At 39.6% G+C, this 17,067-nt stretch overlaps 1 protein-coding gene across 4 annotated transcripts in view; it reads right to left on the minus strand.

The window, feature by feature from the left end:
- Positions 1–4,265: 4,265 nt before the first annotated feature.
- The window catches only part of Ccdc82 (coiled-coil domain containing 82), a 33,438-nt gene continuing 20,636 nt past the window's right edge, over positions 4,266–17,067 (minus strand). For 3 of the 4 annotated variants that reach the window (XM_048433449.3, XM_048433472.3, XM_048433459.3), the window contains 3 exons: positions 15,313–15,483; positions 12,587–12,778; positions 4,266–5,567 (listed from right to left, as the gene is read on the minus strand). In XM_048433449.3, the coding sequence (XP_048289406.2) occupies positions 5,499–5,567; positions 12,587–12,778; positions 15,313–15,483 (432 nt within the window). In that variant the 3' untranslated portion in view covers positions 4,266–5,498. The remainder of the gene's footprint in view (positions 5,568–12,586; positions 12,779–15,312; positions 15,484–17,067) is intronic. The other variant, XM_048433486.3, reaches the window with a different exon arrangement.

Here is a 17,067-nt window from a genome sequence, read left to right on the forward strand (position 1 = left end):
GTGAGTAATCGCAGCCAGGCGCCGGGGAACGGAGTGCAGAGGCCTCCCAGTGGCTGAAGAGGCAAACCCTCCAGAACTGCACCTCTCTCTACAGCTCAGCCTCAGCCTGAGTGCTGCGGTGGGGGAAGACGGGGGAAATTCCCCAGTCTCCTCGCAAGGGTTTGAGCAGCCCTCAAGGCTGAAGAAAATTCCCAGCCAGGGAGAGTATTTTTCCCCTTCCAGGCCCGCAGCCCGCCCCCCTGAGGATATGATTTTCGGTTTCCAATAAGCTGTGAACGACACCACTGGGCACCTCAGCAAGAGCTGGGTGAGCACGAAGGAAAAGCTTATTACCACAGTGAGGAAGTTGGTGAGTGAGTGTTAGGAGATACAGGGAGGGGAGTCCACGACTGCCTCCTAAAGAGACCCACCGGTGTGGGCCAGTGAGTTTGGGCAATGGGCTGGGAGGTGATGAACAAATCAGCAGAGATAAATAAACGTCGGGTGAGAGTGATATTGCCAATACCTCCAGAAAGAAAACAAGAGAAATCTTTTTCTTTGAAAATCACCGAATACAAGAAGGTGTGTTGTCCGTAGCTGTCCTGTTGGCACATATAAAGTGCCACATGACTGCAGGAGCATTCATAACAAAAGATGGTTTTGGTTCCTTATGTTCCGATGGTGTGGTTCGTAAAATATCCAAGAAGCTTGGACAAATCTGTGTGTGCTTATCAACTCCAGAGAATAAACTAACATGGGCATGGTATTGCAGTCAGGGTCAACAGAAGCACAAGGGCCATAATTCACAAGTCTCTTGAAGCTGAGGTCTCAGGACACGAAGAGGAGTCACTTTACAGACTCTGGAATTTCAGAAGTATGATCATGTCTCAAACATGAGCTATGGGCAGGCGTGAACTAGTGCTGGAGAGAATGAATTTGCACACAGTGCCATCCCTCACAGGCTGGCCGACTGCAGCCCACTTTATTTTCACAGGTTCCGGGATGTTAAGTTGGACATGTAGGTAGACAGGCAAGAAGACTGGGTAAGGCATATCTGAAATGCTTGGAATCCAGAGATTTCAGAGTTTTTCTTTTCTTCTTCTTTGATTTGGGGATATGGACTTAGACAAGTTGAATGTATCTCTCTCTAGTCCTAGAAGTTCTTGAAATCCATCATTTTTGCTCTGCTTAAATAATTCCCTTCTACAGTATCCTAGGTTGGATTTGAATCAATTACTTTCAGTCTATAAAACCTCTGGCTTTTTTTTGGGAACATAATACTTCTCCCTATCTTCTTCAAGGCCAACTTCCTCTCTACTCACAAGGAGAAATGAGAAACTATATTCATTAGAGACAAAAAATAGACAGGGGAGATTCCTTGCATCAGGAACCATCCTATCATAAAAAGTAGAGGGTTTTTGAACCTTGAATATTTCATTTTTTAAAAAGAGTGTTCAGGAGACAGCGCCTTTTACTAACTTCTACCTTTAAAATGCTATATTTAGCAGTCATAACCAATAAAAGAAAACTATGTAGCATTTAAACTAAAAATACTCATTCAATAGCCCATGCTAATATAGGTTTTAAAAGTGTGATACCTTTGGCCAAATATACTACTCCTAGTAATATAAATTATAAATCAGAATAATTTTGCCAAATTGAGATAAAATTAATTGACATAAAATTGTCCAAAGTCTTAGGGTATTGTGTGCTGTTTCAATACATGTATACACTGTGTAATAAACTCTGCCTTCTGGATTTTTTTCTCTTTTGTGATATCTGAGTGCATTGTATATGTGGTCTGAGGACAGTTTTGCAGAGTCAAGTTCTATCCTTCCCCCTTTACCTGAGCTTCAGGGATTGAACTCGGGTAATAAACTTGCGTTTCAAGTACCTTTAGCTGCGTGCCATCTCTACAACCACTACCCCTTTGTAATTCTGACAGGAACATAAATTAAAAGCTTGGGAAGCAAGACCTCAACACACACAGTTTTCTGTACTACATTCCAGTATTCAGGACACTCCTCTAGACTCTAGAGTCTAGAGTGTCTTTTTTTATACATTAAAAAAAAATCGATGTTTTGCCTGCCTGAATGTATGTCTACCACTTTGTGCAGAGCTTCACTGGCTTAGTACAGAAGAGGGCGCTAGATCCCCTGGAACTGGACTTACAGATGGGTGTGAGCCACCACGTGGGTGCTGGGAACTGAACTGAGGTTCTCTACAAGAGCAGTCACTCTTCTGAACTGCTGACCAGCTCTTCAGTCCTTTTTTATACAGATTTACTTCCATACATCTAGACATTTAATTTCTGGTTGCCATTTACCATTGACATCCTTCTACTTATGCATATCATTTCTTCTCATTTAAGAGAAATCACATCACATATAACATTTCAATACACGAACATTCTTGGGGATACATATTATTCGCTTCATTCAGTTCCTTACTTAGAAGAGGACGGAAGGCTTATCATGATGATTTGTTCCACATCAATAATTCAGGAGGTTAGATCAGGACTCTTTAGACCCAGGTTCTCTTAACAACAGCACTTGCCACCTTAGTGGAGAGTTTTAGTGGCATTACAAGCAGGTCTAGCTCAAGGGGTGCACTACTCCCCATGCCCGCTTTGGAGTCCAAGCAGGTCCTATACTCCCCAAAGAATGAATGATGGGTACATATGCCTGAATATGAGAACACAGCAGTCAGGAAATTCAGTTAACCACACCAACTGCTTATGAAAGAATTATTTCTTTCAGCCCCCTCATTCTCTCTGTCTTCCGGTTTGTTTCCTCATTCCCCTATAGCCTCTGTCTAGTCCTCTGAATTCTTTCAAGCATTTATTGTTTTGCCGTTTTCTCAACATCTCCACTATCTAAAGCCACCAAACACTAAAGCAACTAAGGCTTTGGTGATAAGTGCTCCTAATCAAAAGGTTCAGTCATGTGAGAGGACCTAAGACTTAGAAGCTCAAAACTGTCATGTTATTGAATTAATACTGATAATAGTAATAAAAATACAATGTCATAAGTTAATTCTATTATTTTCCACACTATTCCTAGAGTTTGCTTGACTTTGTCCCCTCAGTTCATACTAGGTCTCACTAAAAATCTATTTCATCAATTCTTTTGCTGTTGGCAGATACCCAATAGACTCTTGGAGGCTCCAGGCACTTCTTGGTTGCAATGGCCTCAAATGCCAGAAAAAGCACCTGCAAGCATTTTGATCATAATATGTTGCTGTATTTGGGAAAGTGCTTCAAATCAGCAATGTGACCAACCTAGGAACTAGGTCACCCAGTACCATACGTCACCACTACTGTTAGTCCTTTACTTTATAATGAGTTGAGAGTTATGAAAATAATACAACCGGTTGAAACTGTCTCCCTTTACAGGAGATTCAGACTTGCCACATGAAGAAGTGATTCTTTCCAGGTCAGCATCGTCTTTCTTTCTCGTCTTCCTTCCTGTACACAAATCACCCATGATCTTTACCCCTTGCCATACTCTATCAGTTTTCCTTGGATTCTTCTCTGCTTCCCTTTAGCACTGCACTTTCGTCTTTATTTTTTAAATATGATTTTATTTTTGTTCTCTGGAAGTGAGTTAAGTAGTAATTCTCCATGTGCCAGAGAAATACAAACAGCAGTGGGCATGTGATGGAAATGTCTGTTTCACCCCAGAAAACTGTTTTTTACTCATCAACATGAGTCTCAGCATCCTTATACTTCCTGTATCAGCTTCAGTATCCCTGTACTTCCTGTGTCAGCCTCAGCATGCCTGTACTTCCTGTATCAGCCTCAGCATCCCTGTACTTCCTGTATCAGCCTCAGCATCCTTATACTTCCTGTATCAGCTTCAGTATCCCTTTACTTCCTGTGTCAACCTCAGCATCCCTGTACTTCCTGTATCAGCCTCAGCATCCTTGTACTTCCTGTGTCAGCCTCAGTGTCCCTGTACTTCCTGTGTCAGCCTCAGTGTCCCTGTACTTCCTGTGTCAGCTTCAGCATCCTTGTACTCCCTGCGTTTTTTGGTTTTTTTTTTTTTTTACTTACTACGTTAACAGACCAATAAGAATAATTATAGAAATATACTTCAGAAAATAAAAACTCATCTCCATGTAATTCTTGGTAATTTTATGTAATATACACATGGAGGCATGTTATGAATCATACAATAGATGAAGCTAGCTAAGGTCAACCAAATTTACAGTATGAAAAAAGTAAATAAAAAGCCACAGAAGAAGAGGTCTTATCTTTAAGAATTAAAAAAAAACAATACACAGCATACTCTGAAACCACTTTATTATATTATGGAAAAATTAGGATGTGCAAATTAATGTAGGCAATAAAATAAGCTTTTGAAGTATTTTTTGGCTTAACTTTTCTCTGAGATTTTCAGACTGGTACAATATGTATACATTATATAGAGAATGTTATAGCTAAAAAAATCACAAAACACATCTCTATCATTAATATATTCCAGATAGAACTGTACAGAAACAGCAAAAAGCATCACACAGAATGAAAACATGTATCAAGAAGTTCCTCTTGAATGTGAGGACTGAAAGACTCTGAGGATGAGACATCTATTCCTAAGGGAAACTTTACAAAGGGAAGCACTCCTCCACTGCAGCAGATAAACTATGGTCTCATTCCGAGGTTAGGAGTCTGAGGCTTCTTCCATGGCTCACTGATTGAGGAGACGTTAATTAGACACTTATTATTGAAGATTATTTAATACTGCCAAGGGGTGCAACAATAAGTACCTATGGGCATGAGTCCCGCTATCTGTGAATATACACATGCATATATAGTGTGAGTGTGAAGATGCTTGTGTGTGGTTGCACACATGTGTGGGCACATGTACATATATATATATATATATATATATATATATATATATATATACACATGCATGCTGAGCTCAGAGGATAGCCTTGGGTTCATTGACAAGCACCAGACATCTTGTTTTTTTGTGGCAGGGTCTCTCACTGGCATGAGAGTAGGTTGGCTGCCTGGCTAACAAACCTTAGGGATTGCCCTCATCCTTGCCTCCCCAGTGCAGGCATTATAAGTACATGCCATTGCATCTGGCTTTTATTTGAAATATGGTTCTGGGGATTGCATTCAGGTCCTTGTGTTTGTAAGTCGAGTACTATACTGATTGAGTCATCTCCAAGTCAGTCCAAAGATATTTTAATAGAGCCTATTTCTACTAAACTGACAGGACATGATAGCACATTCAACTGCAGATCATGTATGAGAAAAGCATCGATACATCACTAAAATACACTGATTGATTTTTGAACCACAAAACTGATGTTCTCCATGGACATCTATGAAGGCTTTATTGAAATTCACTGTGGCATTTCATGAAAATCAGATGAGCATATAAACAAGATATTTTGTCACAAAATACACATAGAATATACAAAAAATGTCACATGATACAGAGAAACAAAACTCATGATCTTCACATTTAAGGAAACTTATAAAAATCTTCTCTGAAGAAAACGTGCTAAAAGTCAAACTTCTCATCTTGAAAAAAATCCGCAGAATTGAGATATTCTTGCAGTTCATCATATCTCTGCATATACAACAGAAAATTTGTCATTTTACTCACAACAACAAGTAAGAAAGACCTTTCTAACTAATAAGACACAGGTCTAAAGAAATGTGGGAACAAAAATCACTTAATAGAAGCTCTATTTCAAATAAGCATTTCTAACTCAGAAAGCATTGCAAAGAAATCAAATAATAGTGTTATTAATTTCATATCTCATATAAGTTATAATTGTAAGTCACAGCATAAGTATAATAATTCAATAGCTAATCAACACATACTTGTGTAACAAGTGCATGTATGCAAACAGTTTCCTACAATGATTGTTGTGGGCAGAGCTCTAAAAGGCACTTTCCTTATCCCTAAGACAAGATATCATGTCAGCCAGCACCCCTGCTATGAGAGCTCAGAAGAGAAACCACGGGTAGTTTAGGGACAAGGAAAGTGCAACATTTAAGTTGCTCTGGACAAAAGTACTTGATAGACAAAAAGTTAGTGGTGGAAGTTTCTCCTCCCCAGACCAGGAGATTAGCAGTTCATCCAGCAGTACCATGACAAGGGCACGTAGGACTGGATAGTAATCTGATGCTGTCTCAGAAAGAGAGGACTGAAGAAGACTGAGGTCAGAGAATAAAAACTATGAACTACTAGGCTATGGGCTGAGCAAAGATTTGACAGCTAATGTGGTGCTCCAGAGATGTGGTGGGAGAGGACGGACCTCATTTGAAGTGCATGTTCAGAAAGCGAGTGAGCTATTTGATAACTGTCTGGCAATGAGTTATGAATCTGTGGTGACAAACTAACTAGGCAATGAGGACTCAAACCTGTGGGGCAACAATGGAAATGGAGGGTAAAGGACAGAGTGGAACGTGTCAGGAGATGGGCTAAGGGGGCCCAGGAAATTCCCAGGTGAAGGAGGACAAGAATGATGGGAGGCAGGGCTATCTCAGGCAGACGGAACAGAGAAGATACATGAGTTCACATTAAGACAGAGTTCAAGTATTTATATCAGCTGAGGACACTGAATTATTTAGTGGTTTTCTAACTTGGCTTATGAACTCTGAGAGAAGACCTCAATGGCCTGAATTCTACAATGACAAGGATTCATGGGAGGCAATGTGAATATTGCATTTTTATCCTAGTCAAGGCCATCTTCATAACCTCAAGATCACTGACTGCAGCACATCCTCAGGAAAGAAGGAAGAACAGAACAGGACAATGATCTGCTATCACAGGCCATTAAACGCTTGGTTTTAGTACATGGAAGTAAATGGAAGTAAAATTCTTTAAGATCTTAAACCTTTACCTTAAAAAATTGACTGTTTTAGGCTTATTATTTTATCTTTATATTGTTTTACTCAATTATTTATAAAATTTGTTTTGGAAAATTAAAATGTATCTTATCAGGCTAAGAGAACAAATAATCTTTGCTTGCTTATATTACAAACAACAGCTAATGGTAGTTGATCACTTTCTAATTCCAGGCTCTAAATATGCCATTATTTACATGATCTAAGCCCTAATTATTGCTTCATTCCTATTTTACAGAGGAGAATCAGACTTGAGAGATTAAGTAACTTGCTTTCACGTTCTACTGTTGGGCAGCGGCAGGGCAAATATTTAAATGCATGCTTTTAATCTTTATAGGATGCTGTTTTTGAGTTTTAAATGGCAAGGGTGGGGCAACAGCTGTTCTGAGGGGAAAATGAAAACCACAAAAGGGAAAGTGAAAGAGAGGAAAGGTCATTAGGACCACTCTGCCTTCCCCTCCACCCCAACAGCAGCTTCTGGAGCTCATCGCTAAGCCTTTGGGAGTCTAGGCCTTACTCTAATAACGAAGAGCACTCTCATGCAGTATCAGACAGTCGTTCTGGCAAGAACATTCCAGATTGTGGAAATGGGGTGGAGGAAAGTAGTCAAATTCTAAGGGAAGTAAATGAGACCAACAGAAAGGAAAAGATGTGCAGAGGGATCTTCAAGAGCCTGAGGTAGAATCCAGCTCAATAGGAAATTTAGACTGTGGCCCTCTATCTTTAATTTATTTAAGAATAAGTCAGTTGTTTTTTAAAGGTTAGATGTTTAATGCCCTTAAGGAGCTTCATTCAATTGTTCTGAGTAGGGCCAGTAATTATGTATTTTCCCACAAATTTCTAGGTGACTTTGACATAGGTAGTTAAGAGTAATATTTTGAAAAATACCAACTTAAGGTACAGAAGAAAAGGAAAAGAATAAAACGTTAAAGGGGAGGGTAAAAAGAGATGACTCGAGTAAGGCAAATATCCTATTATAATTTGAAATTCTTATTTATGTAGTAAATCATAAATTATTTTAAATATAGCTATAAAAAGATTTGATACTTCTTTTATGTATGTATTCAGGTACACATGTGCATGTGTTTATGCCAGAGGTCAATGTGGGTATCTTTCTTAGTTGCTCTCTATCTTTCAAGACAAAGTCTCTCACTGAATATGAAGCTCACATATTTGAGTGGGAAATAGGAACACCCAGAGTCACTGAGATGGGCATCTTATTAGTGCAGACCCAGGCACTGTAATAAGGAAGAATAAACGTGGAGCCATGACAACTGCAGCCAAAAATGCATGCCTTCACAAACACACAGTGCTGTCTCACTCAATGGGACAGCAAGACTGAGAAACATCAGAACATTTGACAAATTCTTAAATTTTATCACAACACAAAGAGCAATATATGTATTTACTGGATATAAGCTTTCTGGTTTCTAGGGAATCTTTTTTAGAAGTCTTTATACAACTATTGTTAAGTTAAAATCTTTTAAAAAGGCCCCCCATGCGACACAATGGAGTTCTTTGTTGCTTTTATGTGGGGGAGAACTGCTCCCTTGTCCTAAGCATATTCTTTTAGCATCAATGTTAAATGCTTCTCTTAGGAGAGAAAGTGCTGCTTAGTCTTATGTCACCTTTATAGAAGCAAGAGTCATCCAGGAACCCACTTGAGAAAATGCCCCCTACAATCTGTTTGTGGGCAATTCTGTAGTGCATTGCTTTTTGATTAGTGATTGATGTGAAGGGCCCAGTTCACCTCTGGGGAGGTGGTCCTGGATGGTAAAAGAAAGCAGATTAGGCAAATCAAGAAGAGCAAGCCAGTTATCAGTGTTCCTCTATGGCCTCTGCATCAATTTCTGCCTCGAGTTCCCTCTCAGACTTCCCTCAGTGCTGGACTGTCACCTGAGAGTTGTAAGGTGAGCTAAAGTCTTTCCTCCCCAAGTTGCTTTAGGTGATAGTGTTCATCACAGTAATAGGAAGCAGCGTAAGACAGAAATTAGTCTGAGGAGTGGGGGATTTGGTTGACAGACCTGACTTTGTGTTTCTGGGCAGACTGTGCTGACATTTGAACTCTAGGCTGTTGACTGTTGAGGGATGTGGGCTGCTATGTAGGAAGTTGGAAGAATGCTGAGAGCAGCACAGATGATGAAGGCCTGGGTTGGGAGGATTCAAAGACCCTTAAGACTATAACATGGCCATTAGATACTCTGAATTAAGAATCTGTGGTTCTGGTCAGTTGGGGCTGAGAATCAGTTGTGATTATCATGAGCTCAGATCTGCTGAAGTAAAATCTTTGCTTGCTGGGATGAGATACTGGTCACCTGGGTTGAAGAACTGTGATTGCATCTCTGAGGTGCTATCTTCTAGAAGTGCTTGCTCAGGGTCAGCACACAGAAGATTGGTACAGATGGACCAAGGGTGTACCTTTTGCTGGTAGCCAAACTTGATAATGTGTAATAGTCACACAGGTGCTACTGGTTTGGAAGACCTGAAGGGGTCATGGAACATAGCTGAGGCTTTGTACTATGAAAGGTCAGGAGAAGCCATTGGTGAAGCTTCAGCCTCAGCTGTAATAGAAACCCCAGGATTGAAGGAAAGGATGGAGAGCTCGTGTGGGAAATCCTTCTGTATATGTGTTGCTTTTATTGGTTAATAAAGAATCTGTTTTTGGCCAATAGCTCAACAAAATGTAGCCAGGCTAGAAGAGATATATATAGGGAGAGTAGGCAGAGTCAAAGAGTAGCCATGTAGCCACCACCAGAGATAGACACCTCTGCTGGAGCCCGTCAAAACTTTGCCGGTAAGTCACAGCCATGTGGCGATACAAAGATTAATAGAAATGGGTTAACCAAAGGCATAAGAGCTAGCTAGCAATATGCTTAAGTGATTGGCCAAACAGTATTGCAAATAATATAGTTTCTGAGTGATTATTTCAAGTCAGGGCAGCCAGGAACGAATAGCCTCTGCCAACAGAGAGCTGCTGAGGCTTGATACCATGTGGTAGAATAAAGAGTCCCTGCAGAGAGCCCAGGAGAGGCTATGGTAAAGGTACAGCCCTGTTATTGCAGAGGTCCCAGCATATTGGAGATGACAACAGCATGGCATGGACCACCAAGGAGAGCATCAAGTGTAGAGTAGAGCTAGCCCGAGACTAGGAGACAAGCTGTGTGTATTGTGGATGGCTGTTCAAGCCATCTGGAGCCCAGAAGACTATGAATGAGTCCTGAAAGTCTGACACTGAGCTTCACACTGACAAACTTTGGTTTTGCTTTGATTTGGTTGTGAATATGCCCTGGTTCTTTTCTCTTAAAGAAAATATTTAACTTTTCTTTTGATTTTACAGGAGCCTATTGTTAAGAGACTGGAATTTAAAAAGAACCGTTGATATTTTAGAACAAATGAATTGTTAGTGTTTGAATTTTTAAAGACTGTGACATTCTTAAAAGTTAGAATGTTTTATACTGTAATACTAATATTAACATGTCATCTTGGGGCAAAAAAGAAAAATGTTTATGTTTTAATAGTTATGTATTTGTGTGTCAAGTTGGCAAGGGATTGATTCTGCTGGTTAGTTTTATGTCACTTGGGGGAAGGAACTCTCAGTTGGGAAAATGCTTTTCTGAGATTTGCCTATAAGCAAGTCTTTAGAGCATTTCCTTGGTTAATGATTGAGATTGATGTGGATGAACCTAGCTCACTGAGAGTGGTGTTATCCCTGGGCAGGAGTTCCTGCATGGTAGAAAACCGGTTGACCAACACAGAGAGCAAACCAGTAAGGAGTGTTACTTCATAACCTCTGCTTTAGTTCCTTCCTCCAGGTTCCAGTTCTGACTCCCTCAGTGACAGAGTGTGACCTGAGAGCTGTCAGCTGAAACAGACCTTGGTCATGGTGTTTATCACAGCAATGGAAACCTAAGGCAGAGAATATAATTTCACTTTCTTTCCTCTTAAGAATGATTTTGTTTCATATCCCATCGATGGCCCTAAACTTTGTTACACTCCTTCTAAAATACATGGAAATATCTGCTGTTTTTGCTGCAAGAAGCTGAAATATAAATATGTGTAATTATTGTTTATAATAACCATACAACATACACAACATTGCAGTTACAGATTCCGAGCATTCACAAAGCACTGGATTCACTCTCTGGTACCACAAAGGGGGAAGCGGGCATATTTATTAGTGAGGTACACCAACAGACTTTTTAGTTGCACTACTGAGTTGGTGTCTCTGAAAAATATCATAAAAAGAACTTAGGAAGTTCAGTGTCTCAGAAAATGGAGACAGGGCTATTAGCTAGGTCTTCCCAAAAAGCCAGTGGAAAACCTAGAAGTGGGGAGAGGAGATTCTGGAGACAGTAAAAGGGGAGAGAAGAAAGGGACAGGCCAGATCCCTGGGTGGTGGATTGAGGTCGGAGGTAACTATCCAAGAGAAAGTCAGTCTGACATCCTGCTCCAAAGGACTCTTCTAATGAACATGACAGCCCTGAGCAGGGCCTGTGTTGCTGCCCCATCTCTTTGCTCACAAGTTTATCTTCCACACTTTTGCTCTTTTACAGATTTTCCTATTATATAACCCAGGCCAAAGGTATCAAGTACGGCTCTTTTCTGCTTCTTTTCAGGATGAAATATGTCACTGACCCAAATTTCCTGAATAATTTCTAGTTGTTTGGGTGTCCACAGGCTAACTCTGTTTTAGGGAACTGCTATCATGAACATTCTTTCCACAGCAGACTTCTAAGGACTCTGTGAGCAACACAGAGCTTCTGAGCTGCCAGATCAATGGATCCACTGGACTATTTAGAACTCCCCCTCTATCCCTAATATCAAATTCAGGGACTGTTAAGGTACAGGGGAATCACAGTAGGTTCCACAGTCTGAAGCCTCAGAATGTCCTCCCATCTTTAGTAACAGTGCCAACTACTCAGCCCAGGTCCTCAAGAAGAGCATGTGGCTGTATAGAATTGTGAGGTGGACCTCTTCCTTGGCTGGTACCTGGTGCGTCTTCACTCTTACACCACAGGGACTGTTCAAAAGAAGGAGCACAGACTAGCAAAGGTTAGTCCTATGCTTTGCTCCCCGCCCGCGCCCCCCCAAAATCCACCCTGGAATATAATGATGAATATTGATTCCCAGTTTGACAGTATCTAGAATTACCCAGGACACAAATCTCTGGGCATGGCTTTGAGGATTATCTACATTAGGTGAATTAAGGTAGAAAGATCTATCTTAAAAGCATGTGGCACTATTCTACAGGTTTGGGTCCTAGACTGCATAAAGAGAAAGCTAGCTGAGCAGAAGAATTAATCTCTTTGTTTCTTGAATTTGAAACAGGACCAGCTGCCACAAGGTCCTGCCACAGGACTTCCTCACACACCTGCAAGCCAAAACATCTACATTTCTTGTAAGACACTTCTGTCATGGTATTTTATCACAGCAATAGAAAAAGTGACTTTACATGTAAGTAAGGGTTACATATATAAAAGAGAAAGATGAGAGACCTTTTGTTAAGTTACAGAATTCTTGTTCAGTAAAATCTATATGAGGTGAGTGAATTCTTGGAACAGCAGGGCATCTATTCACAATAGAATAATGATAAACATGGACGGAATAGGCAGTAGAGGAGGAGGCATAAGAGCACAGAAGGGATTTTCCCAACTATCAATGTCTACAAATGTCATCTTTTGCTGCCATCCTCAGCCTCCAGATTCTACAGAATGAGGAGGTCTATAGCCTTACCTTTTTAATCCAGCCGTTTTCTTTTGACTGACTGAAGATTCTTCCTACTGTTTCTTTAACCTGTTCATCTGCACCTTCTTCTTCTTTTTCTTTTGCAAGGGAGAAACATTCTTGGTACAGTTTGAATTTAAAATGCTTTAGTTTATGATAAATTTTGGTGCGATTAGCACAAATTCTGCCAACAATAAACACCTACATTGAGAAATAAATATCATTATCTCACATATGAAGTAAATAATTCTATACATAGCACTTCTAATTTTCAGATTTCTTTTTCATGGTAAAACCTAAAACATGTACTTTTAATTTTATTTAAATATTTATATAATGGTTCCTTTATCTTATTTATACAAGCAGTCAACAGAAACTATTGTCATCTACTAGATGAACCCTAGACTCTTGTAGTTCTGAAAACAATTTTCTGAATTTGCGAAGGGGTGGGGAGAGAGAGAGAGAGAGAGAGAGAGAGAGAGAGAGAGAGAGAGAGAGAGAGATTGCCTTTAAGGCAGAAAGACAAGCGCACACGAAAAATCAGGAGAAGGCATGCAAAGTATGGCATGCACACACTTTCTGTGTTTAAAATGCCCAGAACATGTTAAATTGTAAGTATAAGCAACAACTAAAAATGCAGCACTCTTACACTAAAGTTAAGCATTGTTAGTCGTTTCCTAAATAATCCCCAAATGTAAAGTGAAAATGTTCTCTGTGTGTATGCATTTGGCTTTACTTCATGAGTTTCGTGTAAGTAAGCTGTATTAGTATTTTATTGTCTGCTTTGATTATATATAGACTTCTAGCACTCTATGATGCACGTTTGTGGAATCGGTCAACCAGACCACCTCTCTTTCATGTTTTGATGGTTGTGGTCTGTTATACAGCTAAAATAGGAAGTCAATATCACCCTGATAAATAGATCTCATTTTACACTATTTTCACTTTTTGTAGAAAATTCTCCAAAACGCGCTCCAAACATCATAACATGATCATATCATCTAAAAACCTGAAGGCACAAATGTCCTAACTTGAGCATTTGGCTCTATGCTCAAGTGTACAAGTTTAGCTATATAATTTTTAACAGTCATCTCTGTGGCTTCTGTCTGAAGCCACAATGCACAGGAATACAGAGAAGAGATGCTGTGAAGGTAAGGCCAGGAGTATGTTGCCAAACAGGAATCCAAGTTATATAATGATGAGCGGACAGCAGGTACATTTGATGCACTGTACAGTGAAGCACTCTGGATATTTCACCATGTCCTATGACTTTTGTTTGTTACTTGCTTTTGTTTTTCTTTTGAGACAGGTTTTCTCTGTGAAGCTCTGCCTATTCTGGAACTCACTGTATAGTCCGGGCCAGTCTCAAACTCAAACTCAGATTCACCTGCCCCTGCCTCCAGAGTGCTGATATTAAAGGTTTGTGTCACCATGCCTGGCCCGTGGCTTCTTCTGGAGAGACATGAACAAGCATTATTCACCCTAGATATGACATTCAAAAACAGACCAAGGAACCATTCCACCTAAGTCCAACTCAGTGGTTCACCAAGTTTACTGGATTACAGGAGCGTGGGTGGAGCAAAGGCAAGCGCAAAATAGAGAAGCCCACCCAGCACAGGTGCCAGCTCACTCACAAGAACTGCATTCCTGGAGCTCCCTGCACAATGTGCAGTCAACTCAACCACCAATCCATCACTCCACTGCCCTTTCCTCCCCCTCTGCAACTACTTCAGCTTATATAGCTTGGGGAAGTGGTCTGTGAGCATTAAGTTTCTTTCATTTCCTGAGTTCGATAAGACTTGCTTTTTTCCCCCAACATAACATTGCTGTAACTTAACTACCCACTTCAGTCTGCGAAGGTGGCAATGCCATCTTCCATCAACACATATCCTTTCTTTCAAATAATCTAATCTTTGTAAGTCAGGCAAAAGAAAATTATCAACAAACAATCACTGTTTAACCACACTCTCAAGAAGAACCTGGTTAGTTTTAGGCTTTCAGCTTTATGCACAATCACGAAGCAGAGACTGTGGTGTCCAGAGAAGGTAGGGTGGTGGGTGGAGGTGTGCACAGTTTCTTTAAGTCCCGTAATGTAAGCACATTTGTTTTTCCTTTATTTGCATGCACTGACACAGTGGATCAATAGTCTAGAAAATAACTTTAGTAAATTAAAGTGATAAACCTTGACTTCCATTTTTTATGGAAAGTATTAAATTCTATCCCAAAACAAAAAAGTGTTTAAGTTGTTTTCTTAAACTAGTCCTGTGATATGTTTATTTGCAAGTTAATTAGAAAATAATGAGTTTATTTTTCAAAATAAAAATTTACTGAAGAGCCGGACAGTGGTGTATACCTTTAATCCCAGCACTCGAGAGGCAGAGGCAGGTGGATCTCTATGAGTTTGAGGCCAGCCTAGTCTACAAAAGCTAGTTCTAGGACAGGGTCCAAAGCTACAGAAAAACCCAATATTGAAAAAAAAACAAAACAAACAAACAAAAAAAGTGGAAGATTTAGCAACAACGTTAGGTCTTTATCCTCCCAAAACATATATCCTCTAAAGATACACAGAGTCACTAGAGGGAGGCATACTAACAAAAAGAAAGAAAATCTAGTGTACCTCCTTTCCTTGTATTCTTTTCTTTGTAGTGGTTTCTCTGTTTGTGAGAACTATCTAGAGGACATGGCATGAAGACTAAATATTCTAAATATCAAAGGCAGAAATCACTAAATGATACCTGCTTGTCCTGAGACATGAAGTCATCTGTCTCCATTGTCCTGGTGTTGTACAACTTTCCCGAGAGATGTACTGAATATGTACAGTAGCGATGTAGGCCGCAAGCCTGGCAGCAGCAGTTCTCAGGGTTCTTCGTGTGGATTTGTAAGTTAGAGTAGCTTTCAACTCGCTCCTGACAACAGTTAGAAATAATGAAGACTAAGTCATATGTGAATATATCCAAATTATAACATATTTTGGAAACCAGTGGGAAGAAATATAAGAATAAAACATAGAATTTCTTATTTTAAGGAGGTATTTTTAAATTGAAAAATGAATTATTAATCTTGGCTATAAAAACAGACAAGAGAAAACAGTTTTGTCTAACTCTGTACTTACAAATTACTAGTAAGTAGTGTTTCCAATCGGCTTTAACTTACGTTTCCCCAGCCTCATCTATAATTGCCACCAATGAGATATTAAGTAAGTAGGAAAATAATCAATAGAAATTGAGATGAATTCATTAAAGCTAGTAAGAATTTGAAAAAAAAAGCTACATTCATCATACAGTGCATGAGTCAAATCATATTTTCCTCAAAACATTCTGGAAATAACTTAATCCTCCTGTAGTCACCTGCTTTGTCTTGTCAAATTAATCACCTTGCAGTTAATAAGTAATTAATAATTCCATGTCCAGTACTGACGGACCATCTAGTGGCTGGATTATCAATGAATAAACAATGTGAGAAACACTGGTCTGCATAACCAACTATATTAGCGATGATGTTACTGTACCTGAGTGATTGTGCTAGATAGTCCTGTTCTATTAGCAGTGTATTTTGATACCGCACTTGAATGAACACGCTAAAAACATTGCTAGCATGCTTACTAATCCCCATTCATCCCCTACACCAGAAGGTACCTTTGCTATACTGTAGAATGAATGTAGCTTTTTTCAAAGAGACTGGTGAAACATAAAGTCGATTGGAAACACTACTTACTAGTAATTTGTAAGTAAAGAGATAGAACTTTTTTCTCTTGTCTGTTTTTTTTATAGCCAAGGTACTGGAAGGTACACTGATCCTTTTCATACTGTGTGACCTGCAACACTGCTATGATTTACCTGTCGCATTCTCCGCACTTCAGAACGTGTCACTAGAGTCCTAGATCCAGACTAGCCCTCTTTGTGTCCTGCGTCTGTGGTGCTCTGGCAGCACAGTGAGATGAAGCTCAAACAGCTTTGTTTTCTGAAGGACTAGTGTGAACAGAATGCACTCCACATGCAAGTGATGAACACATCTTTCTGGGTTAAACCAGTGACTTTTCTTCATGTGTAGACTTTTCTTCAGTATAACTCAGTGTACCCTAAGACCTTACTCAATCACCTGTCTCATAATTCTGTGCATCTTATTATCATTTCATTATGGGGTATCTACACCCTGGCAGTGCAGCAAAGCACAGTGTCCTGTGAAATTACTAGACGTGGAGCATTGCTTCCTCTGACAACTCCTCCCTCACTGGAAAATAGAGGAGACAATAGTTCCTTGCTTTTGGACTTACTTTTAAGATTAAGAAAATATATTTCACATGTAAATCATTTGTCAAAGGCTATCTTTAAAATTGTAACATTTTTCTTTGTATTAAAGAAAATAATATTATAACAGTTATTTTGTGTATTTCACCTAAATAAATAAGTACCTATTTCACTTAAACGTAGATGAGTATTTTTTTTTTACATATGAGGAATAAACTGGGGATTCAGAGGTATATAAAAATC

Source organism: Myodes glareolus, chromosome 4, assembly GCF_982192425.1.
Source record: "Myodes glareolus chromosome 4, mMyoGla1.1, whole genome shotgun sequence".
NCBI lineage: Eukaryota > Metazoa > Chordata > Mammalia > Rodentia > Cricetidae > Myodes > Myodes glareolus.